Here is a 24,395-nt window from a genome sequence, read left to right as displayed (position 1 = left end):
AGTATGGCTGTCTTTGCAAATGATCTAAATTGAACTCTAGTAATTAAAACCATGTAAGAAGCCTGCACTGCAGGGCTTGACGCTTATTCTACTACTTGGTTGCCCTTCGGGCAACCACCTAGCCATTTTCACTTGCCCAAATGGATTTTTTACTTGCCCAATTTTTGGGGGCTCATTTTGTTGTTATACTTCACATCAAAACCCATTTCCAGATTCAACCTGCACATCAGGGCTTGCTGTATTTGAAATAAATCAGTTGTCATGAAATTTGTAACTAATAGCACATACATTCAAATTATTAAGGATGAAATTTAATTGAATAATAAGAACGAATAGTCAACCTCTTATAATCTTAGCCTTGTAATCTTACATTTATTTTGAAGTAAATTACAATTTATCGCAATGTAAAGTGAAATCGTAAAGTTCCAAAAACCGAGCATCCGAAAATTGGAGCAGTCTGAAAAATAGTCAAAATGACCATTCTCGCTGTGTCGGAGTCCAGGAAAATTGTTTCCCCAAGACTCGACCCAGCGTCGTTTTCGTTTCTTTTCATAGCTGGTCTTTTTCTCGGATGACTTAGCCTTTTTTCGTTTGAAACATTAAAAAAAAACTTGACAGCGTCGACTGTCAAAACATCATTTGACGATTTGTGTACATTGTGAGGGCATTAACTGGAATGCTAGCTATATGGATTTGGTGCAGCTCACGCGATTGGCCAACGGATCTAGACGGAATTACTCGAGCTCTATCGGAAAATATTCGGCAGTCTTCGCCATCGTAGTTTCTAATGAAAATGTCCGAGGAGCTCCGTTTGACCCGATTTTTCGAGTCAACAACCAATGAGTGCATTAGTTTCGGTTTGATAAATACTCTCCAAGAAGGAGATTACGGACTATTCTTTTTTACCAGAAAAGTCGCCACTATAACGAGTTTTTTTTTATACTGCCCGATCGGGCAGGTAGATTCTAAAAACTACTGCCCGCCTGCAAAAATTACTTGCCCGGGGCAATCGGGCAGTGGTTAATGTCGAGCCCTGTGCACTGTATGTTTGTTTTTGTAGCCCTGGACCTTCTGGACAAGATGCTGACATTCAACCCTCACCGGCGTATTAATGTGGAGGAGGCGCTGGCCCATCCCTACCTCGAGCAGTACTATGACCCCGCAGATGAGGTTAGTGTACTTGTATAAATGAGAATTGTATTGTCCTTATCCATACCCTGACAAGATGTTGAGGTTCAACTTCCACCATTGAACATTCTATTGAAGTGAAGCATTATTGTGGTATGTTTTGGTGCATGTTCAACTGTCCAGTTTTTCCAATGGGAAGGTTATATATGTTGATGGTCTTGTCATTGGCATTCATTGTTGGCTATAAGTTAAACAATGAAACAGATACTAACCTGAAACTTGGTATTTCTTGAATATCTTGAGAGAATGTCATGAAATTTTGTACACATGTCCACAATGAAGATAGTCAAATTTGAAGCATAGCCAAAAATGGCTAAAATATTTGTTGAATTATGCCCCTTGAACACATAAAAAAAACTGACAAGACGTTGAAGGATTTGCATCTGTCTGCTATCATCCTATTAAGTTATGGCATTGTTGTTTTAAAGGAATATATAAGTTTTGTTGTTTTGTCTTTGTTATTGAATTTTGTTTGATTAAATTTATTTACCTGTGCTATCGACAAAGGGGTTTGAAGGAAATTGTTTGACACAATGACAATACTATCCTGAATTCAGTATAAGATTGTCTCAGTTTGGGTTTTGTTAGTGTAAGCCTAGTGAAAACAGTATAGCAAGAAACGTGAAAAGTAATGTTTGTACCAGCTTGTTGCTATTTTTGGCAGTGTTCTGTGTCACGCAATTCTTTAAATATCTATAGTGCTTTAAACTGCCTTGTTTTCCCATTAAATATGTAACTATTTATGGCAAAATTGTGAATAACCTATTTATTTGTTTGCTTTTGGATGGTAAAGACAGTCCCACTTATATATACGTATGTACATTAGCACACCCATTTTATTGAAGCATGCGTGCTCCACAGACTTCATGTTGACGTGCTGATATCACGTACAGAAGGGGGGCCATTCCCATTGGAAAAATGCTTTGTTTGTTGTCATCAGTTTGATAATTGATTTTTCTGTTGCCTGTAAATATGAGGTGGGCATTTTCCACTTTGCTGTTTAATAATTTAGTATGGATCGAGGTGGCAGAAGTGCCAATTCTTGTGTTAACATGATAAATTTAGAGGTTAATATATGACATTGTGGGGCCATTGGGTGAAAATGGGCTGTGTCTCATAAAGGCCAGAGAAGTAGTGGATGAACGTTATGATCATTGGGGCCAATTGTCACCCAACAGCCTGGCTTTGCTGTGTTTTAACCCCTCTAGTACATATGGTATATTTTTTTCTTCTTTTGTGAGTGAATTTTTATCTTTTAACCTCAAGTCTAGTATTAATCCTTCAAGCTTGACAAACGTATTAACTTGAGTGTAGTTTTAGACGGTAGACCAAGTAATAGAACAAAGCAAGCAACATTTTCCATTTATTCCATTCTTCTTCAACATTCACACTATGACTGTAAGCTTGAAAAATCTACAACAAGTCTATCCAACATGTCTATCAAAATTTGTCACTCTCTCTTTTCATATCTTGAATATCATAATTAAAAAAAAATGAACTTGTAGCATGAAAAGCAAATACCTGACATTCTTGATGTAGAAATATATGTATAATTTTTCAATGTCAACGCTGAATTAAAAGTGACGGCCTATTAGTCTACCTTGTTTATTGATCACTAACACAATTTCCTAAACTGCATCTGCGATTGCCCCCCATATAGAATTCTCAATAATTATTATTTTTGAACTGATCAATGAACTATGATTATGCAGTTTATGATGCACCCCATGATTTCCCAAGTTGCTATTAAATTTGATTTTAAATGGAAAAATTAAATTCACATGCAAATGTTTCACAGATTGTCTGCAAAACTGCTAGGTGCTGAGTCATGCAAATAATTGCAGAAACCCTGTTGAATAACTATGTTTATTAGCATAATTCAGTATATATTAAAAGCAATTTAAAGAATAAGCTTCAAATTAAATTTCCATTAAGGACCACAATGTATTGTATGCCCTGCTGTAGAGTACATACATAGGTTTTGGCCCTGCAGCTATCCCCTGCTTATGACCTTGCAGCTAGCCAGCTTATGGGCCTTCAACTAATCCACATATGGCCCTTAAGCTAGTCTACATAAGGCCCTGCAACTTCTCCAATCAATGCCCTGCAGCTAGTTTGATTATAGCCCTGCAGCTAGCCTACTTAAGGCCCTGCAGCTAGCCTCCTTAATGCCTGGCAGCAAGCCCACTTATGGCCCTGCTGCTAGCCCACTTAAGGCCCTGCAGCTAGCCTCCTTTATGCCTGGCAGCAAGCCCACTTATGGCCCTGCTGCTAGCCCACTTAAGGCCCTGCAGCTAGCCTACTTAAGGCCTCGTAGCAAGCCCACTTATGGCCCTGCTGCTAACCTACTTAAGGCCCTGCAGCAAGCCCACTTATGGCCCTGCAGCTAGCCCACTTATGGCCCTGCAGCTAGCCCACTTAAGGCCCTGCAGCTAGCCTCCTTTATGCCTGGCAGCAAGCCCACTTATGGCCCTGCTGCTAGCCCACTTAAGGCCCTGCAGCTAGCCTACTTAAGGCCTCGTAGCAAGCCCACTTATGGCCCTGCTGCTAGCCCACTTAAGGCCCTGCAGCTAGCCTACTTAAGGCCTCGTAGCAAGCCCACTTATGGCCCTGCAGCTAGCCCACTTAAGGCCCTGCAGCTAGCCTACTTAAGGCCTGGCAGCAAGCCCACTTAAGGCCCTGCAGCAAGCCCACTTAAGGCCTGGCAGCTAGCCCACTTAAGGCCCTGCAGCTAGCCTACTTAAGGCCCTGCAGCTAGCCCACTTAAGGCCCTGCAGCTCGCCCACTTATGACCCTGCAGCTAGCCCACTTAAGGCCCTGCAGCTAGCCCACTTAATGACCTGCAGCTAGCCCACTTAAGGCCCTGCAGCTAGCCTACTTAAGGCCCTGCAGCTAGCCTACTTAAGGCCTCGTAGCAAGCCCACTTATGGCCCTGCAGCTAGCCCACTTATGGCCCTGCAGCTAGTCCACTTAAGGCTCTGCAGCTAGCCCACTTAAGGCCTGGCAGCAAGCCTACTTATGGCCCTGCAACTAGCCCACTAAAGGCCTGGCAGCTGGCCCACTTAAGGCCCTGCAGCTAGCCTACTTAAGGCCTGGCAGCAAGCCCACTTATGGCCCTGCAGCTAGCCCACTTAAGGCCCAGCCGCCCTGCAGCTAGCCTACTTAAGGCCTGGCAGCAAGCCCACTTATGGCTCTTTATCTAAATTCTTTATGTAATACCTTGTCCAATGCCTTTATCAAAGTTTACATCTTATACTACAGCCGGTTGCAGAGGAGCCCTTCACGTTTGAGATGGAGCTTGACGACTTGCCGAAGGAGCGGCTTAAGGAGATGATCTATGAGGAAATAAACATGCTCATGCAGAAAAACAAGCAGGGTATGTATACATGGTGACACTGGGGTAATTTTTAATGCGGTAATTTTGCCATTAATTCTTTAATTATAAAAGACTGTTGATTGAGATTGAGTTCTCAAGCACATAGAAATAAATGTTAATCAAATAATCAAGGTAAGACAACTTAATTAGGCAATCCAGCCAGCCCCTACTGAAGAGAAGATCACTACTTTGTTAGCTCCCTTGTTTTTTATGCGATGGTAATGTGTACGTAGTATGCGCATCCGTGCGGTCGTGCGTTCGTGCCTCTGTAAACAATTGGTTTTGAACACGATACAGTCTTCAGTTTTGATTGTATCTCGATGAAACTTGTACAGTATCTAGATATCCATTAGAGCTTGGTTCCTTTCGAAAACCAGCCAGATCCGCCCATAAATGCCTAGATTATGGGCCATGAAAGTTTTATAGAAATGCTTTCTATTTTTAGCCAGGTCTGCATGAGCGAATTCTATTTTTAGCCAAGTTTACATGTACATGTAAATTCAAGTCTAGAGTTAAGAGAGACAATTTGCAAGTCTAAGATTTTGAGAGACAATTTGCCTTTTGCTTCTGCAGTTGATTTTGTGAATTACTCTGCCTTGTTCTTGTTGAAAGCCCAAAGGCCATTTTTTAGCTTTAAGTTCTGTAGTTTGCGCATTCATCTTAACAAAATTGGTTGTGAATGTTTAAGTTATGCACCTGGTGTCATTACTGGCCACACCCAGGGTTCACAGGTTTGGTAAACATAAATCTGGAAAGGTTTGAAAATCTTTTTGTGTGTTCGTGCATCCATCTCAGCACAATTGATTGTGAATGTTTGTTCAAATTGATCAATGTTGTCCTAGGATGCCCTTGACTTTGACCTTTTGACCAACTTTTTTTAACTTTTAAAACTACAGACATTTTTACTATGAGTACAGTTTTGAAAGCATTTTTTTTTGTCAGATGACTTTTACTTGGCACATATTAAAATAGTTCATGCAACTAATCTGCTTACAATACTTTCTGGGCTCAGATGTTGAACGTGCTACGTTTTCAGGCAACCCAAACACAAAACATAAACTATATGTCTGTTGCCTTTTACCCATACATACATGCTGTAGATTGATATGACCACAAAAGCCATGCCAGTAGAGCATAGGCCCTTTTGGGCCTCTTGTTACGAATTCATTAAGGTGGGGTTCTGAAGTAGCCTTGCTTTTATAGGTCATGACTCAAAAAGCTTTCATGATATTGTAATCAACCTTGGTACAAACGTTTCCACAGACAATACACACACAATTTATGCAAGGCCTACTACGTGCTGAGTGGTTTTGTCTGCAGCGCTCATTTTTTGTGTGTTAGTCTTTGATTGCTGTTGGTATTTGCTAATATTCTTCCATGAGTGTTTAAGAAAGCCTAACATACTTCACCAACATGTAGTAAAGCAACATATTGGTATTAAAAGGGTAAAGGCTACATTTTACCAAGTTAGATTTAGTCATAATTAAGAAAATTGATGTTGAACAATTATTGAGTAGAAGTTAATAATTATCGCTGACAACATCAGGTCGACGGCAACCAATTTTGTTGATCTAGAACGATGTCGCTTCTTGATAGGTACCTCACCAACTTAAATCCAAATGTTAAGGAAAATAATTCACACTGTGCACAATAACGCAATATATGTTATTTGTGATCGGTCTTCATTTTTAGTACATTTTTTTGTCTCCCTTTGAGAGTTACAATACATGGATGTCATCTTAACATAACAAAAATTAAGAGTGAATTTTCTTTACAAAATGGATGAAGATCAGTTATTTGATTTTAATACTTATGAAGTTTCAAAGTTTGAAAAACATTATTGACCTCTTCCCTCTTGATTTCCCCCGATCTGCATAGTTTGCCAATCCATTGAATTTTAAAATAGTAGTTAGTCCAAACAAAGCATAGGCATCTGAGGTGAAATTTAAAATTCAACAAATATTTACTCTGGGTATATAAAGTTGAATGTAAAAAAATAATTTTATAACTTGTAACTACATCATATATTTGCTGTAAAACGAAACATGATTGTATTGTATTGGCTTATTTGTGTACAGCATATAAAGCCAACTGGCTCTGAAATATATAAAATGCAATCTAGCCCATGTATGTACTTGTTCGCTGTTTATGCTGTTTCTAGGTACATACTTATTAAGAAAAATATATTTTTTTGATTATTCTCTGATAATAAATGAAAATACTCATTCAGATTTGTTTATAGAATCCAAATCCCCATGTTATTACCTTGTTCTTTATTTCAGCGGGTATATTATAGATGGCCTGCATCTGGAGGCGGGAAGCCAGTCATTACAGCATGTGTATCACAACCACTAAAACTCATCTCGACATTGGAGTTCGCTGGCTTTGAGAGCTACCATAGATCTGTGTGCTGCTAAGTGCTACGACCATTATCTACATTCTCATCTGGAGGTGATGCTTGGGGTACCTTGTGAAACTTGGAAATAGGGAATCGGCTATCACCTACAGTTATTCATAACTTTGTGTTATAAGACAATATGTTTGGACATTCAAATGAGATGAACCATTGCTAAGCACATGGGATAATTTTCATTTTTAATGTCATTTTTTTAAAACAATCTTGTGGTCAAAGATTTAAGATTAATGGATTGAACTTGATTATTCTCAGATTATTCTCTGCAATTTTTTTTCTGTTTGATAATTTTATGAATTGCACAAGATTAATGGGAGTGTCAAGAATGCAGAAGTGGTTTCCTTGTTTCCTGGCTTCGTCCAGGTAACCACTCACATGTTCTCTAGACGGTCATGAATAATGACCTGTTGCTACTTAATCTCCATTTAAAACATATCTCAACATTGAGGGAAGATTTTGTTTGTTTTGTACCAAATTATATTGTTTGTATAGCTTGTTATTATTGGTTTATTTTGTGCTTATTGTTTCTTCCCTGTACTAGATTGTCTGTCATATTATGCTTATCATATTTATTCCTTGATATTTTGTACTGTGTTTAAACCTAAATCTTTCATGAAATGTAAGAGGTTATAACTTATATGATTTCAATACTGTAGAATGCTTTAATTTAGTGCATGTTTTATTTTTGCTAATATTCACATTTCAATCATGTTGTGAATTCTTAACTTTGCTAATAATGTATGAAAAAACAATCATGCTTATTGAAGTGATTTTAATCATCATCGCTTCTCAAATATTTTTATTAATCTCATAACGTGGTCAAAAACTGAAAAACCACAAAAAAAGTATCGCACAAATTGTAATCAGTCTTACAGTATAATTATCATACTCATGAACAGAAACCTTCACTGGATATACATATTGCTTTATATTATAATGTTGTTGTGAGAAATTCTTTAATAATATCAATCTACTCTTTATTTGGTGTATTAACTAATTGCCAAATATTTATGTTGTCAGCTATGCTTGGTCTTTCTCTCTATCATGTTTCTCACCCATCGTTCCTGAATTTTGTGAAGTTAATGTTTACATGATAGTAGGCCTTCAACCTATGTGCAAAATCACTGTCACTGGACCCCAAACTTGCATGTCCATGCACCAAGAAATCAAGTACCAGGTCATGGCGGGTAGTCAATGTGTCCAAATCAGAGTTGAATTTTTTCAGTTAAGACTTGTTTACATTTTGTTATTATTTATTTGTCTGAACATACACATTGAAAGTAATGAGAAGTACCTTGAAATGGATATAAATGGCTTTGAAAGCAATTAGAACAGTGGTCTAAGCCTCCAACCTTGTTATAAGTCAGAATTGCTCATACTCAAACTAAATTTTCAATTTTTTTAGGATTCTTGGGCTGTAACTATCCTGGATAATAAGACCCTGGACTAGCATTGGTCAAAATTAACACTAGTCGCAAACCCAGCACTTGTTAATTACGGTACTAGTGAAGTTTATTCAAAATTTAACAATTTATATTTTAATAAACCAGTCTAGTTTAAATTACAAAAACAACCAATGGAATGTTCGGATTCTGACTGGTTGCTTCACAAGGCCCTGTTTATGACTGTGTATCGGAGAGACAGCACCAGTAACATTCTGTGGCACAGTTTCTATCTTCTATTGATGTAGTGTTTATCTGGAGCTTAACCCATTTCATTATGGCTTCATGAAACCTTGTTTTACCATCATTGCACATATTTTACCAATGATATTATTGCTAAAGCATAGTTATTTGTGAGACTTCAAGATTCCTAAACATTTACATGGATGTTGTAATTCAGCTATTCATGAACTTTAAGTGATTTTATTTTTGTAAAATAAATTGCTCCTGATTATGTAAGATTGTATCGAAAATCTGATTTATTTTCTTTCTCGATACACTTGATATTTGAATGTTTAAAAGTGGCAGTTAATGTGATATATAAACATTAAAACAATGATAAGGATATGTTGCCTAGGTGTTTTAAAGTACCAAAAAACTTACAGGCAAGAAAATACTGAAATCAATGATCTCAGAACAAAGTTATCAGACTGAGATCATCATGTTTTTACCTCTTTTTATGATAGAGAGTATTTCTCATAAGTTCCTTGTCTGTATTGTGCATCAATCTCAAGTTTAATCAAGATTGTATGGAATTCTGGTGCAGGAAGGACTTCTATTTGGCTCTGAATGTCACTGGCCTTACATGGCAATCATTACTGTTATTCAGTGAAATGTCAAATGTATAAGGCATTATTTATCTGATTCTAAACAAAAGACATGGAAATCTTGATGGTTGCGTTTCTTAATATTTTAATAGAAGAATGAATAAATTTTGACTTATATGTTGATTTTTAATAGTATATAATTGCAAAGTTAAAAAGCCAGTAAAGATACTTTGCCGTCTAGATAGAAGAGCATTAATAAATGTAATATGTTGACTAGCTGAAAGGTGTAGTTTGTAAGCTTGTCATGAAATATACTCAAGACCATGTACCATATGTTTGAGCGTGTGGAGTGTTAAACTTTAAGCTGCATTATTATGATCGTAGTATTGTAATGTGTTCATGTGTTGCATGCCCAGATTATGTGCAATAGCTGCATCTTCCTTGTATCTAAGGTCAGAGTTCATGTTTTCTTTGGTCAGAAGTATTTCCAGGCAGTATTTCTTTTGTCTGATTTCAGCTTTTTTGGTTTTCATAGAAAATAAATCTTGGTATTATCATAGCCTTGGTGTCATCACTGGCATTGTGCAAAAACTTAAAACTTGGCCATAATTCAAAGTTTCTCAATATAAACAAATAAAACAAGAGATGCATATTTATAGCATGGCTTAAAACTTTGGCTTCAATCACTGTTGAGTTATGGCCCTTGTTTGAATGTGAAAACCTTACCCTTGAGCGCCCTTGTAATTAAAGAGGTCTTAATTGTTTGACACATACTACAAACTTTTAACTGATGCACCTTTACTGAAAAAAAGATCAATAGGAAAATGTTTGTGGAAATCATTTTGACCATTGAAAACTATTGTTTGAAACAGCCATATGTTCATAAAATGATTGTAACAGAAAATAAGGTTTTCAAATGGTAGTTTAATTATATAACTTGTAATGTGTATTTCTTGTAAGCTTGGAATGTTTAACAGTATCATATGTGTTACTTTTTCAGTTATTCAAAGTTTTTTATGTCAAATTACACAATCTAATGATAATAATGCATAGTGTATATTACACTTTATAATACTGTACTTTTTCGTAATTCTATATTCTATATTCCTTGCATCGGTGGCGAGTTGATTATAATTCTACTCCCTAAATATTTTCGAGAAATAGGAATGACTGTAATGTTTGATAAATAGTTTCATTATTTGTTTTGTGAAGATAGTTTTGGGCGGAAATATTTTCATTATTATGAACTTTGTGGATTGACTTCCATTGTGTTGTTCTAAACCAACTTTAAAATACTTATGAGCATTAATTTATTTTTATTTTTTGAAACGTTTCATAATAACACAGATACATTTAGATAATCTTCTGAGACGAAATCTAAAAAAATGATGTAAACATGTGTCTGGAGAACAGACATGATTTATGTGATTTCATGAATTCTTAATTCTTAACTTCCTCTCTGCTGAACTCGACTGCATGTATTGTGGTAATTGAAAATAATTTGAGTGAATTTAAGTATATTTAAACGTTTTTTGTGAATATTGCTGTATCATGAAGATATGTTTCCAAGTGTATTACTTAGTAACAATTTTTTGTATATTTTTTGTCTGTTATATGGTGAATATTGCATTTATATTTTCTTGTTGACTTTATTCATATTTGTTTAGTACATGACAGGTGAAAACTGTTTGATTATTTACACAACACTTTACTATCTCAAGTAAGATAGATGTACTACTGTTAACTTTTACTTTCTTTGACTGTTATTTACTTTATACCATGTAGTTTGTACACAATTTTGTACAAAACAATCTCTTATGCGGTGATCTCCCCTGACAAGTAGGATACTGTACTGAAACAAAGGGAAGTAACCTCTGCAAGGATTGTGCACATTCAATTAGGGTGTTGAATAAGTAAATGGCAGTTTATATGAATTTATAAACTATTTATTGATTGAAGATTTATAATGTTATTAATTTGTTCACTTAATATCCTCTCATGCATACAACATTTGACATTTCATAGTTTTATAGTTAGAAATAATTCAAATTAATGTAGTAATTTTCACTTTTCTTTTGACTTAAGTAAGATATAACAAAAAAAAAGAAATGAGACTATGGTTGTTTGTTTACATCCAGATAATTTTTTATTCTGAAATATATTCTAAACATTTTATGTTAATTTCCAAAAACAAGTGCTAACTCTAACTATTGTATAGATGTTTTATATATTACAATATTGGAGTTGTTGTCTTTTATTTGTCTTTTGAAGATTAATTAAAAATGGAACAACTAAACAAGCTTGTTTTGTTTAAATTTCATTCCTTTTTATGCCCCAGAAGTGTGGCATATAGTTATCACATTTCATCCATCTTTGTCTGAAACAACATTGTGTCAGCCATAACATTTTTAATTGTTCATTAGATTTCTTTCACAGAATCGTAGAAAACCTTAAGGTGTGTTGTGCATAAAATCCTTGCTCATATCTAAGGCCAAGGTCACACGCAATTAGAGTTCAATGTTGTACAATATTGATTTCATAGTAAAAGTATGTGTTTTGGCCTTAACATATAAACTATTTATGGGAATTCAATCAAACTTCCCAGAATTGAAGAGCCCCGTACTGATGAGTCGCACAAAGAATTTGAGTTCTTATCACATGAGTCAAGGTTTCATAGCACTATTTTGTGTCTAACTGTCTCGGCTATAAGCTTTTAACTAGTAATAGCAATTCAATTCAACTTCCAGAATTGTATAGCACCATGGAAAGGTGTGTTAGACAAAAAGGTCTTTCTTGATTGTCAAATTTTTAAAATCTGGTCTTTATAGCAATATTTCATGTCTCAGTCATAACTTAATTATTGATTGGAATTCAATTTCCCTAATTTGTAAATCACCAAAAGAAGACCTGTCACGCATGCAGTCTTTGCTCTTATCTTAAAGCTAGAGGTCAGACTTAGAAGTCAATATTTTACAATATGCACTTCATACCAAAAGCCTCCTGTCTTCGCCAAAACTAATGTGAATGCTATCGTTTTTCACAGAATTGCACACTTTTGGGTCATTTGACACAGTGATTTCAAAGTAACTCTTTTTTTCACAGCTATATCTTTTTAAATAGTAATGAAAATCCATTGACATTCCAGACTCATTTTGTGTGGTGTCATCTCGAAGGTCAAGGTCACATTAGGAGGTCAATGTTGCACAATATGGATTTTAAGCAATGCCTCATTTCTCATCCAATCAATCTTCACAGATTTGCATCGCACAACTTGAAGGCATTTGTTAAGTTAAATGGGATCTTAATCAAACATTTTATTCCTCATATATATGTCATATACTAATGGCAGTCCATCTGGCAGGCCTAATAGGGGCATTTGTTACCTTTCCTTGACAACTTTTGTTCTTGTCTTCTTCTGCCAAAGTTGGCCTAGGTACATGCTTATTATAATCATAGTTCTCGTGATGTTTTTTAGCTGATGGTGAGCTTTTAGGATCGATGATTGTCCGTCGTCTGTCGTCTGTCCACACTTAGTTTGTTAACACTCTAGGGGTCACATTTTTGCCTCAATTGTCACGAAACTTGGTCAGGATGTTTGTCCCAGTAATTACTCGGACGAGTTCGAATATGGGTCACCTGGGGTCAAAAACTAGGTCACAGCGCCAAATATGGAAAAACCTTGTTAACACTCTAGAGGTAACATTTTCAGCCCAAATATCCTGGAAATTTGTCAGAAATGTTGTTTTAATTATTTCTAGCTCAAGTTCAAATATGAGTCATCTGGGGTCAAAAACTAGGTCACAGAGCCCAAATATGGAACAACATTGTTAACACTCGAGAGGTAACATTTTCAGCCCAAATATCCGGGAAATATGTCAGAAAGGTTGTTTTGATGATTTCTAGCTCAAGTTCGAATATTGGTCATCTGGGGTCAAAAACTAGGTCACAGAGCCCGAATATGGAATACCTTGTTAACACTCTCGAGACATCATTTTCAGCCCAAATATTCTGGAAATTTGTCAGAAAGGTTGTTTTGATGATTTCTAGCTCAAGTTCGAATATGGGTCATCTGGGGTCAAAAACTGGGTCACAGAGCCCAAATATGGAAATACCTTGTTAACACTCTCGAGGTAACAATTTCATACATCAGAGAAGCCGAATCCCTGTTTTTGCCCTTTAATTATCAACAAGTATATAGCACAAAATTTTACTGAGGTGAGCGATATAGGGCCATCTTGGCCCACTTGTTTTAAAGTTACCTATCACATAATTACATGTATGTGCATGGCTAGGAGTTTGGTTCAAGAGTGTTCTAGTCAGCCTGATTACCGCCCCAGTGTAAACAAATGTATAAAACCACAGTCTTTTGGCCAGTGTGAACGTTTCAATGATTTGATTGTATTTATTTGTAATTTTTGGCCAATCAATAAACATTTTTGCTTAATTTAACACACCCAAGCATAAACCAGTTTTTTTTATATAAAATTGGCATTCAAGACCAAATTTGAGTAAGCGTATTAAATTTCAACTACATTCGAAACTCGTTGGCTCGATATCGCATGGCTCGATATCCTCGTTGGCTAGAACCGGATTAAAAGGACCGATTTTTTTTTTTACTTTATGAACTATGTTGATGGTTATCGTTGATATATTCGCCAAGTTAAAACAAAGCTAATATGAAAAAGGCGCACAAATGAAAGCAAACTTTATTATGCGTATTTCTAGTGCAGTTCATTTTTTTATAATGGGGAACACTCCTTGCATAGTCACTTAATTGCACTTCCTTTCTTACCAAGACATAACACGATAACAATCATAACAATTCATATTATTGATTTATTCCGACAATTTCCACTTGGAAATAAATATATAACGATTTAATAAAAAATATAATTATAAACTGTTCATTCAATTGATATAGTCTGTCAAATTTACCTTGCAGAGTCTTACATATATCTTTGGTCATATACATGTGTATATCCAGAATAATAAAAACTGTTCATATATTTGATATAATCCAACAATTTTACCCGAAACACTCTTTCTTGCACAATCATAATAATAAAAAAAATCTACTACCCGGTAAACAAAGTCTTCAGTAAGGGCATAATTAAAAAATGTTTGACCATACCGAACCCAAATTCTTTGTTTTGTTTTTACTTCCTTTTCCCCTAATTCCGAAACGAAGAACGAACATACAAACGACCACCGGGGAAGCTAAACAAATGTTCGGGTTATGGGTATTTTAGTGAGTTGGCCAAACACACTTTTATTAGGAGTTTCCTTGACTATGTGTGTACTTGAACTGGAAGATTGTATCTGCCCGGATCTGTTTGTTCCATTCGGAGTCGAAGTATTCGTTCTGTTCCACCGTAAACCAGTTCTTCCAGTCCCCAACCTCACCTGAAATCCAACAATAATAGCATTTTATTTCTTTATTAAATATTTGCCGGGAATGGGGCGATGGGGTATTCAAACAGCAGCGTCAGGGTTATGGTTAGGGTAAGTTGATTCCCGACAGATGGATTTAAGTCATATCCGGTGGGATCAGGGACCCGGGATTTAGACATTGCCGGCTTTCTGGTGCCTTGAACATTTCGACAGGCAACCAGACACAGCGTTAGATTTATTCACAAAATCAACAGGTTTTTTTCTAAATGGCATTGGACTCCCTCCCTCCCTGGTGAGGAGGAACTATAAATAGTTTCGTACATGTATGTTGTACGTCACAAAAACGGATAAATTATTCAATGTTTAAACAATGGCATACACCTATTATGTTACCAGTACCACCACTGTGACAATAAAGTGACACATAGTAGCGTAAATATCCGACGATGTCTCAAACATGGGAAGTGCACATATTTATAACAAATAAAATGCACCGGTAATGTTTAAACAACAAAACATCACATTCGTAGCCTTCATCATTTCAAATTGTATGACAAACACCTTAAACTAGCATATAAACGGCTTCACAGGCCTCGCACATAGCCTACCTTTTCTAAAGAATCGAAAGTTTTCATTAAAAAACCCATCTTGATCTTGTATGAGCATTTTGTCCGCAGCCATCTTCTGGAAGCCACACATGTCTAGTATATCTCTCTGCAAACTATCCGATATATCGATCTCTAGAAATGAAATAAGCCTTTCGATTTCTTTCATCCCATTCTGAAGAAAAGGTAAACACTAAATTTGTATATTTGATTTATAGTGATTTCACATAATAAGGCAATACGGAAGTGAAATTTGGGGCGACTAAAACTATACCGGATATGTTGAAATTGTTCCACTTCGATTAACACAACTTCTCAAAACATGCTACCCTAATATACTTGTTTGAAAAATACATAAACATTTATATAAATGTTCTGTTTTTTATGCTAACATTTAAGAAAACGTCAATTTCATAGATCACAAAAGGACACTCGCGTGGTAGACATTATCGCAACGCCATTTAAGTGGGGTTATCACAAAACATTGAACGCTATGTTTGTTATATTAGGTAAGGCGGGATCTAGCATCTAGAACTGAAGTGAAAATAACAGCAGTGAAAAAGATATTTAACCGAAAAGCATGAAAGAAAAAAAATAGGCAGACAGAAAAGGATATAAATCAAATGAAATTTAATATGTTCAATGCAAACATGTTTAATAAGCTTTATTTCACACAGCACGGTTTTCACCATTTGCATTTCCTAGAGGCACATGTTATAAACCAGGTACATGGCTAGCCTTCAAGCCCGAGTCCTCTATAACAACCTGCCACTCTTTCCTGTGGATATGGTAAGACCAGTACTGGTCTATTTTCCAATTACCTGTTTGATATCCTCGAAGCACATAACATGTAGTAGGAAACCTCGGCCCCACCTCCATTACCTCTACCCAGGCAGGCGGTGTAAGGTCCATATTCACCATTTTTAGGGCGTAAAAGTACATGACTTGTAGCAGCTCTGCCTCTTTAACTTCCTCCCCTCTATTCAGGTTAGCGTAGTCCCATTTCCCGGTACTCTCAGTGCATGACGTGTAGTAGGTACCGTGGTACCGCCTCCATTACGTCTTCCCATTCGTTCAGGTAGGCGGGTTAAGCCCCGTACTAACCAGTTCCCCATACTCAAAGTACATGACGTGGTGTAGATACCGTGGCATCGCTCTATGACGTCTTGCCATTCGCTCAGGTAGGCGGGTTAAGCCCCTTACTCACCATTTCTGTTACTCAAAGTACATGACGTGTTGTAGATACCGTGGCATCGCTCTATGACGTCTTGCCATTCGCTCAGGTAAGCGGGTTAAGCAGCTTACTCACCATTTCTGTTACTCAAAGTACATGACGTGTTGTAGATACCGTGGCTTCGCTCTATGACGTCTTGCCATTCGCTCAGGTAGGCGGGTTAAGCCCCTTACTCACCATTTCTGGTACTCAAAGTACATGACGTGTTGTAGATACCGTGGCATCGCTCTATGACGTCTTGCCATTCGCTCAGGTAAACGGGTTAAGCCCCTTACTCACCATTTCTGGTAGTCAATGTACATGACGTGTAGTAGGTACCGTGGTACCGCCTCTATGACGTCTTCCCATTCGTTCAGGTAGGCGCGTTAAGCCCCGTACTAACCAGTTCCCCGTACTCAAAGTACATGACGTGGTGTAGATACCGTGGCATCGCTCTATGACGTCTTGCCATTCGTTTAGGTAGGCAGGTTAAGCCCCGTACTCACCATTTCTGGTACTCAAAGTACATGACGTGTTGTAGATACCGTGGCATCGCTCTATGACGTCTTGCTATTCGCTCAGGTAGGCGGGTTAAGCCTAGTACTAACCATTTCCCGGTACTCAAAAAAAGGACATGACGTGTTGTTAATACCGTGGCATCGCCTCTGTGACGTCTTGCCATTCGTTGAGGTAGGCGGATTAAACCCTTTACTTGCCATTTGCCGGTAGTCAATGTACATGACGTGTAGTAGGTATCGTGGCACGGCCTATAGGACGTCTTGCCATTCATTAAGGTAGGCGGGTTAAACCATGTACTTACCATTTACCGGTAGTCAATGTACATGACGTGTAGTAGGTATCGTGGCACGGCCTCTATAACGTCTTGCCATTCGTTAAGGTAAGCGGGTTAAACCACGTACTCACCATTTTCAGGTCCTCGAAGAACATGACGTGTATCGGGTACCTCGGTCCCGCCTCTATGACTTCCTGCCACTCGTTCAAGTAGGCAGGATAGGGCCCGTACTCGTCTGAAAACCCGTACAATTCGTCATATTGTACATACACATTATTTTACATATGCAATTTAGATGATTTCGAACTGATCTACCAACATTTATTAAGCGACCTTCTAGGAAAACTATTCATTTTTTTGTATATTTCTTTTCACTTGACCTGCTGCAATCATACGTGTGTTGTGACAATACAGGGGAAAAAACCTGTAATTGTGTAGGCATAATGATTAAGTAAGAAATCTCACATTTTCCCTGGACGTATGGCCGCAACCTGTTTTTCCATTGTCCGTTACCGTAGTTGTACATTTTCATGCCCCGCATATGGTTGAAAAATGAGACGGCCGTGTCCTTTGGATTTCGCAAACACAACATCGTCTTTATCTTCTTCTGAGCCAGGTCTTTGGGCAGAAATCTACAAAAAGGAGAAGAGGTAGTACATGTAAGTTGGCAGAAATTGGGCTTGAAGCTCTTATAATGACGATTTTATATTAAAAATAGCTGCGTGGTGTTTGTATTTTTGGGCCAATATCAATCGAGTAATTTGCAAATTGTATGTTCATGAATTCTATGTAGATCAGTTTTGACGCATACACCAACAAACACCAAATAAGTAACAGTCCAATTTTGACGATCAACAGAAAGTGTAGCGGGATACCTCGACCTATGCCCGCTTTACGACGATTTTATAACGATCTGGCCCCTCCCCCCGATCCGGTAGTGGATATAGGCTGGCATTGTATTGATTCATTTTTCGACAAGTTAGGTTAACCTATGGGTGAGTCTAGAGGGCTCCTTACCTGGGTGGGAGATGACAGTTGATTACTCTGGGAGATGGGACCTTGTCCACGTCCTCCACCCCCTGTAGCTCAAGCATGGTCATGCTCTTGTTGAGATCCACCCGTTCCGCCTTCCGCCGCAGCAACATCATCAATACCTCATACATCCAGTTCGTTCCTGCTCGCGCGAGTAAGGAGCACATATAATTCATCACAATGCATGTTTACAATATATTTCAGGCATTAAAAAATCGTTTAACTAGTCCATATTGACACCTTGAATAGACATTATGGGAGTTTTACAAGATTTTGGTATTGACTGGCTGTTGAAGGACAGGGAAACGTAAACTGTCTAAACAAAAAATTCTTTCACATAGAAGGCTTTTAAAACATGTCGCTAGAGATCTTGTCCTTTTATCACCAATTTCGCTTCTTGAAATGATTTTAACTATTGTTTTTAGATAAAAATATAAACTTAGAATAGCAAAGAATGAATTACACTTATTTAAACTGTAACGCAATTTGAGCGATGCCTTATTAAGTCAACCACTATACACGTCGCAATTTACGAAATCATACCGGTCTTTGCAAATGTGCACAACATAACGTCGTCATCCCTGTGTTTGAATTCTGGTATCCCGTCAAAGATTTTCTTGAGTTCATCGTCAGTCTTTATACCAAAGGCGGGTGTCCGGATATCCCCCATGTCCATAAACTCCAAGGTCTCCCCGCCATCGTCCTTCTCCTGGACACGTGACATGACTGGTACTGTATCCTTGCAAAATGTGTACTGCGAACACCAACTTTCTCTTACGTCCAAATACCAAAATGATTTTTTAAAGGTACTGTTAGCAGTATGTGTGAAAAACACGGTCTTGGAAGTACAGCTCATAAACTTATAACTCCAGTTGAAACAACGTTCGTCGCATGTGAATAAATTATCAACACTTGTATGGCGGTCAGGCAAGTGCAAGTGGTGTCCTATTTCTCATCATTTTATACGTTTGTTTGCATATGCGCTAAAGTAAACGCACAACTATCAGATATAGAACATTTTGTGGGTCGCCTTCTAACTCTTATCTATTATAAATTTATGACACAGCGATTTGTTTATACAATATGGATTATTTAGCAAAAGTTTGTGTCTTACTGTGTCAGCTATAATGTTTTACCTGTTATTGGCAATACAATTCAACTTCCCAGTATCGCACAACACCATGAAATAGTGTGTCAGACAAAATGTCACTCTTGTATGACAATATTTTGAAATATTTTCTCTCTAGCAATATGTCATACCTTTAACAACTAGTTATTAGAAATCATTTTTCCTAATTTGTAGAGCACCACAAGAAGACCCGTCGCGCATCAAGTCTGTGCTCTTATCTTTAATGTGAAAATCAGAGTTAGAGGTCAATGCTTTACAATATACACTTCAGACCAAAGCCAAACATAATTAATGTGAAGTCAATCTAATTTCATAAAACCGCACACGTTGAGGTCATTTTGCACACTATATATTTCATTGCACTCCTTTTTTCTCAGCCTTAACTTTTTAAATATAAATGAAAATTTACAGATTAACCAAGCTCATTTGGGAGACGTCATCTCAATGGTCAAGGTATCATTAGGAGGTCATTGTTGCACAAAATTGATTTTTAGCAAAACCTTATTTCTCACCCAACCAATCTTTACATTTTTGCAGTGCAAAATTTGAAGGCATTTGTTAAGATAAATGGGATTTGAATCAAACTTTTCATTCCAGATATATATATCTTACCCGTCTGGTGGGCCCTATAGGGAGCACTCGTCACGTTTCTGTGACAATTATTGATTTCTTCTGTCAAAGTTGTGAAAGTACATGCTTATTATAATCATAGTTCTCGTGATGTTTTTTTTGTAAGTTACCTTTCATATAACTAATGTATGTGTATGGCTAGGAGTTTGGGTCAAGAGTGTTCCAGTCAGTGTGTTTACCGCTCCAGTGTAAACAAATGTATAAAACCACAGGTTATCTATTGGCCAGTGTGAACGATTTCATGATTTGATTGGTTAATTGTAAATATTGGCCAATCAATAAACAGTTTGGCTAAATTTGACCATACCAAAGCATTAACCAGTTTTTTTTTATTCAATTGGCTTTTAAGACCATATTTGAGTAAGCTTATTAAATTTTAACTACAAACTCGTTGGCTCGATATCGCATGGCTCGATATCCTCGTTGGCTCGAACCGGATTAAAAGGACGGATTTTCTTTTACTTTATGAAATATGTTGTTGGTAATCGTTGATATATTCGCCAAGTGAAAAAGCTAATATGAAAAAGGCGCACAAATGAAAGCAAACTTTATTATGCGTATTGCTAGTACAGCTTCAAATAACTGGTTGGATATACCATACTGGCACGTAAGATTAACTCAAAGCAGTTCATTTTTTATAATGTGAACACTCCTTGCAAAGTCATATATGCCGATTATATAATAAGAGATAAACTTAATTTCAACAAACACTTCCTTTCTTACCAAGACATAACACGATAACAATCATAAACAATTCATATTATTGATATAGTCCGACAATTTACACTTGGGAATAAATATATAAAGATTTAATAAAAATATAATTATAAACTGTTCATTCAACTGATATAGTCCGACAACTCCACCTTGCAGAGTCATATTTATTTATTTGGTCATATACATGTTTATATCGCTAATTATAACAAACTGTTCATATATTTGATATAATCCGACAATTATACACAAAACACTCTTTCTTGAACAATCATAATAATTAAAAAAATCTAATACCCGGTAAACGAAGTCTTCAGTAAGGGCATAATTAAAAAAAAAAGTTTGACCATACCGAACCCACTTTCTTTGTTTTGTTTTTACTTCCTTTTCCCCTAATTCCGAAACGAAGAACGAAAATACATATTGACCACCTGCCAAACACACTTTTATTAGGAGTTTGCTTGATTCTGTGTGTACTTGAACTGAAAGATAGTATCTGCCCGGATCTGTTTGTTCCATTCGGAGTCGAAATATTCGTTCTGTTCCACCGTAAACCAGTTCTTCCAGTCGCCAACCTCACCTGAAATCCAACAATAATAACATTTCATTTCTTCATCAATATTTTGCCGGGAATGGGGCGATGGGGTATTCAAACAGCAGCGTCAGGGTTATGGTTAGGGTAAGTTGATTCCCGACAGATGGGATTAAGGCATGTTCGTTGGGATCAGGGACCCGGGATTTAGACATTGCCGGCTTTCACATTTCGACAGGCAACAAGACCCAGCGTTAGATTTATTCTACAAAATCGACATTTTTTTCTAAATGGCATTGAGTTCCCTCGCTCCCTGGTAAGAACAACTATAAATTGTTTCGTTAATGTATGTTGTACGTCACAAAAACGGACAAATTATTTAATGTTTAAACAATGGCATACACATATTATGTTACCACTACCACCACTGTGACAATAAAGTGACACATAGTAGCGTAAATATCCGACGATGTCTCAAACATGGGAAGTGCACATATTTATAACAAATAAAATGCACCGGTAATGTTTAAACAACAAAACATCACATTCGTAGCCTTCATCATTTCAAATTGTATGACAAACACCTTAAACTAGCATATAAACAGCTTCACAGGCCTCGCACATAGCCTACCTTTTCTAAAGAATCGAAAGTTTTCATTAAAAAACCCATCTTGATCTTGTATGAGCATTTTGTCCGCAGCCATCTTCTGGAAGCCACACATGTCTAGTATATCTCTCTGCAAACTATCCGATATATCGATCTCTAGAAATGAAATAAGCCTTTCGATTTCTTTCATCCCATTCTGAAGAAAAGGTAAACACTAAATTTGTATATTTGATTTATAGTGATTTCACATAATAAGGCAATACGGAAGTGAAATTTGGGGCGACTAAAACTATACCGGATATGTTGAAATTGTTCCACTTCGATTAACACAACTTCTCAAAACATGCTACCCTAATATACTTGTTTGAAAAATACATAAACATTTATATAAATGTTCTATTTTTTATGCTAACATTTAAGAAAACGTCAATTTCATAGATCACAAAAGGACACTCGCGTGGTAGACATTATCGCAACGCCATTTAAGTGGGGTTATCACAAAACATTGAACGCTATGTTTGTTATATTAAGTAATGCGGGATCTAGCATCTAGAACTGAAGTGAAAATAACAGCAGTGAAAAAGATATTTAACCGAAAAGCATGAAAGAAAAAAAATAGGCAGGCAGAAAAGGATATAAATGAAATGAAATTTAATATGTTCAATGCAAACATGTTTAATAAGCTTTATTTCACACAGCACGGTTGCCACCATTTGCATGTCCTAGAGGCACATGTTATATACCAGGTACATGGCTAGCCTTCAAGCCCGAGTCCTCTATAACAACCTGCCACTCTTTCGTGTAGATATGGTAAGACCAGTACTGGTCTATTTTCCAATTACCTGTTTGATATCCTCGAAGCACATAACATGTAGTAGGAAACTTCGGCCCCACCTCCATTACCTCTACCCAGGTAGGCGGTGTAAGGTCCATATTCACCATGTTTAGGGCGTAAAAGTACATGACGACTTGTAGCAGCTCTGCCTCTTTAACTTCCTCCCCTCTATTCAGGTGGGCGTAGTCCCATTTCCCGGTACTCTCAGTGCATGACGTGTAGTAGGTACCGTGGTACCGCCTCTATGACGTCTTCCCATTCGTTCAGGTAGGCGGGTTAAGCCCCGTACTAACCAGTTCCCCTTACTCAAAGTACATGACGTGGTGTAGATACCGTGGCATCGCTCTATGACGTCTTGCCATTCGCTCAGGTAAGCGGGTTAAGCCCCTTACTCACCATTTCTGGTACTCAAAGTACATGACGTGTTGTAGATACCGTGGCATCGCTCTATGGCGTCTTGCCATTCGCTCAGGTAGGCGGGTTAAGCCTCGTATTAACCATTTCCCGGTACTCAAAAAACAGTAAATGACGTGTTGTTAATACCGTGGCATCGCCTCTATGACTTCTTGCCATTCGTTGAGGTAGGCGGATTAAACCCTCTACTTACCATTTGCCGGTAGTCAATGTACATGACGTGTAGAAGGTATCGTGGCACGGCCTATAGGACGTCTTGCCATTCGTTAAGGTAAGCGGGTTAAACCCCGTACTCACCATTTTCAGGTCATCGAAGTACATGACGTGTATCGGGTACCCCGGTCTCGCCTCTATGACTTCCTGCCACTCGTTCAAGTAGGCAGGATAGGGCCCGTACTCGTCTGAAAACCTATGGGCGAGTCTGGTTGGCTCCTAACCTGGGTGGGAGATGGCAGTTGATGACCCTGGGAGAGCGGACATTATCCACATTCTCCGCCCCATGTAGCTCAAGCATAGTCACTAGTTTGTTGAGGTTCACCCGCTCCGCCTTCCACCGCAGCAATATCATCAACACATCAAACAGCCAGTTCGTACCTGACCCAAAGAGTATGGAACACATAATAATTCATCACAATGCATGTTTATAATTTATTTCAGGCATTTAAGCAAATCATACAAAGAGTACATATTAACACCTTAGATAGGCATTATGGGACTTCTACGAGATTTTGGTATCGACTGGCTGTGAAGGAAAGGGAAAGGTAAGCTGTCTAAACAATAAAAAACGTTTCACTGAGAATGCTTTTTAAAACATATCGCTAGTGATCTTGTACTTTTATGACCAATTTCGCTTCTTGAAATTATTATAGCTATTTTAACTATATTTTTAGATAAAAATAAATACTTTGGATTACAAAGAATGCTTTGCACTGATTTATACTGTAAATTAAAGCAACTTGAATGATGCCTTATTAAGTCAACTACTGTACACGTCGCAATTTACGAAACCATACCGGTCTTTATAAATGTGCAAAGAAGTAGTAAACACGAATCTTATCTAGTTAACCAGTTAGTATGTTACTGACTTAGTGTAATTCGCAAACCAAAACTAAATCACCTGTTAGCGCCTGAATTTGGAATGCATTTATAGCTAACTATTAGACAAGTAACACGAATCTTATCTAGTAAACCAGTTAGTAAGCTACTTATTCGCAAACCATAACTAGTTATCCCGTCAATGTTGTTGCACATCTAAAAAAGGTAACAGGTGGCAGTTTTTGGCACTTCCAAGCCAGTTTTCAGTCTGATGATATT

The 24,395-nt window shown here is 37.4% G+C and overlaps 3 protein-coding genes across 3 annotated transcripts in view; 1 reads left to right on the top strand and 2 right to left on the bottom strand.

Annotated features, from left to right (window-relative positions):
• LOC128231464 (mitogen-activated protein kinase 1-like) overlaps nucleotides 1-11,479 on the top strand; it is a 29,551-nt gene extending 18,072 nt beyond the window's left edge. The window contains exons 7-9 of the mRNA XM_052944324.1: nucleotides 1,061-1,170; nucleotides 4,450-4,564; nucleotides 6,847-11,479. Of these exons, the coding sequence (XP_052800284.1) occupies nucleotides 1,061-1,170; nucleotides 4,450-4,564; nucleotides 6,847-6,860 (239 nt within the window). The 3' untranslated portion in view covers nucleotides 6,861-11,479. The remainder of the gene's footprint in view (nucleotides 1-1,060; nucleotides 1,171-4,449; nucleotides 4,565-6,846) is intronic.
• A 2,401-nt stretch (nucleotides 11,480-13,880) lies between these two features.
• LOC128232777 (sulfotransferase 1B1-like) lies at nucleotides 13,881-19,168 on the bottom strand. Its single transcript, XM_052946506.1, has 6 exons — nucleotides 18,764-19,168; nucleotides 18,206-18,362; nucleotides 17,654-17,820; nucleotides 17,320-17,423; nucleotides 15,186-15,357; nucleotides 13,881-14,589 (listed from the first exon to the last, which is right to left on the bottom strand). The coding sequence occupies exons 1-6, from the start codon at nucleotides 19,074-19,076 to the stop codon at nucleotides 14,459-14,461; spliced, it is 1,044 nt and encodes a 347-aa protein (XP_052802466.1). The 5' UTR covers nucleotides 19,077-19,168; the 3' UTR covers nucleotides 13,881-14,458.
• Nucleotides 19,169-21,142: 1,974 nt separating this feature from the next.
• Nucleotides 21,143-23,700, bottom strand: LOC128230843 (sulfotransferase 1B1-like). The gene is made up of 4 exons (XM_052943285.1): nucleotides 23,519-23,700; nucleotides 22,727-22,835; nucleotides 21,857-22,028; nucleotides 21,143-21,273 (listed from the first exon to the last, which is right to left on the bottom strand). The coding sequence occupies exons 1-4, from the start codon at nucleotides 23,698-23,700 to the stop codon at nucleotides 21,143-21,145; spliced, it is 594 nt and encodes a 197-aa protein (XP_052799245.1).
• Between the last annotated feature and the right edge of the window lie 695 nt (nucleotides 23,701-24,395).

Source organism: Mya arenaria, chromosome 4, assembly GCF_026914265.1.
Source record: "Mya arenaria isolate MELC-2E11 chromosome 4, ASM2691426v1".
Lineage (NCBI taxonomy): Eukaryota > Metazoa > Mollusca > Bivalvia > Myida > Myidae > Mya > Mya arenaria.
This window is presented reverse-complemented; position numbering and strand designations above follow the sequence as displayed.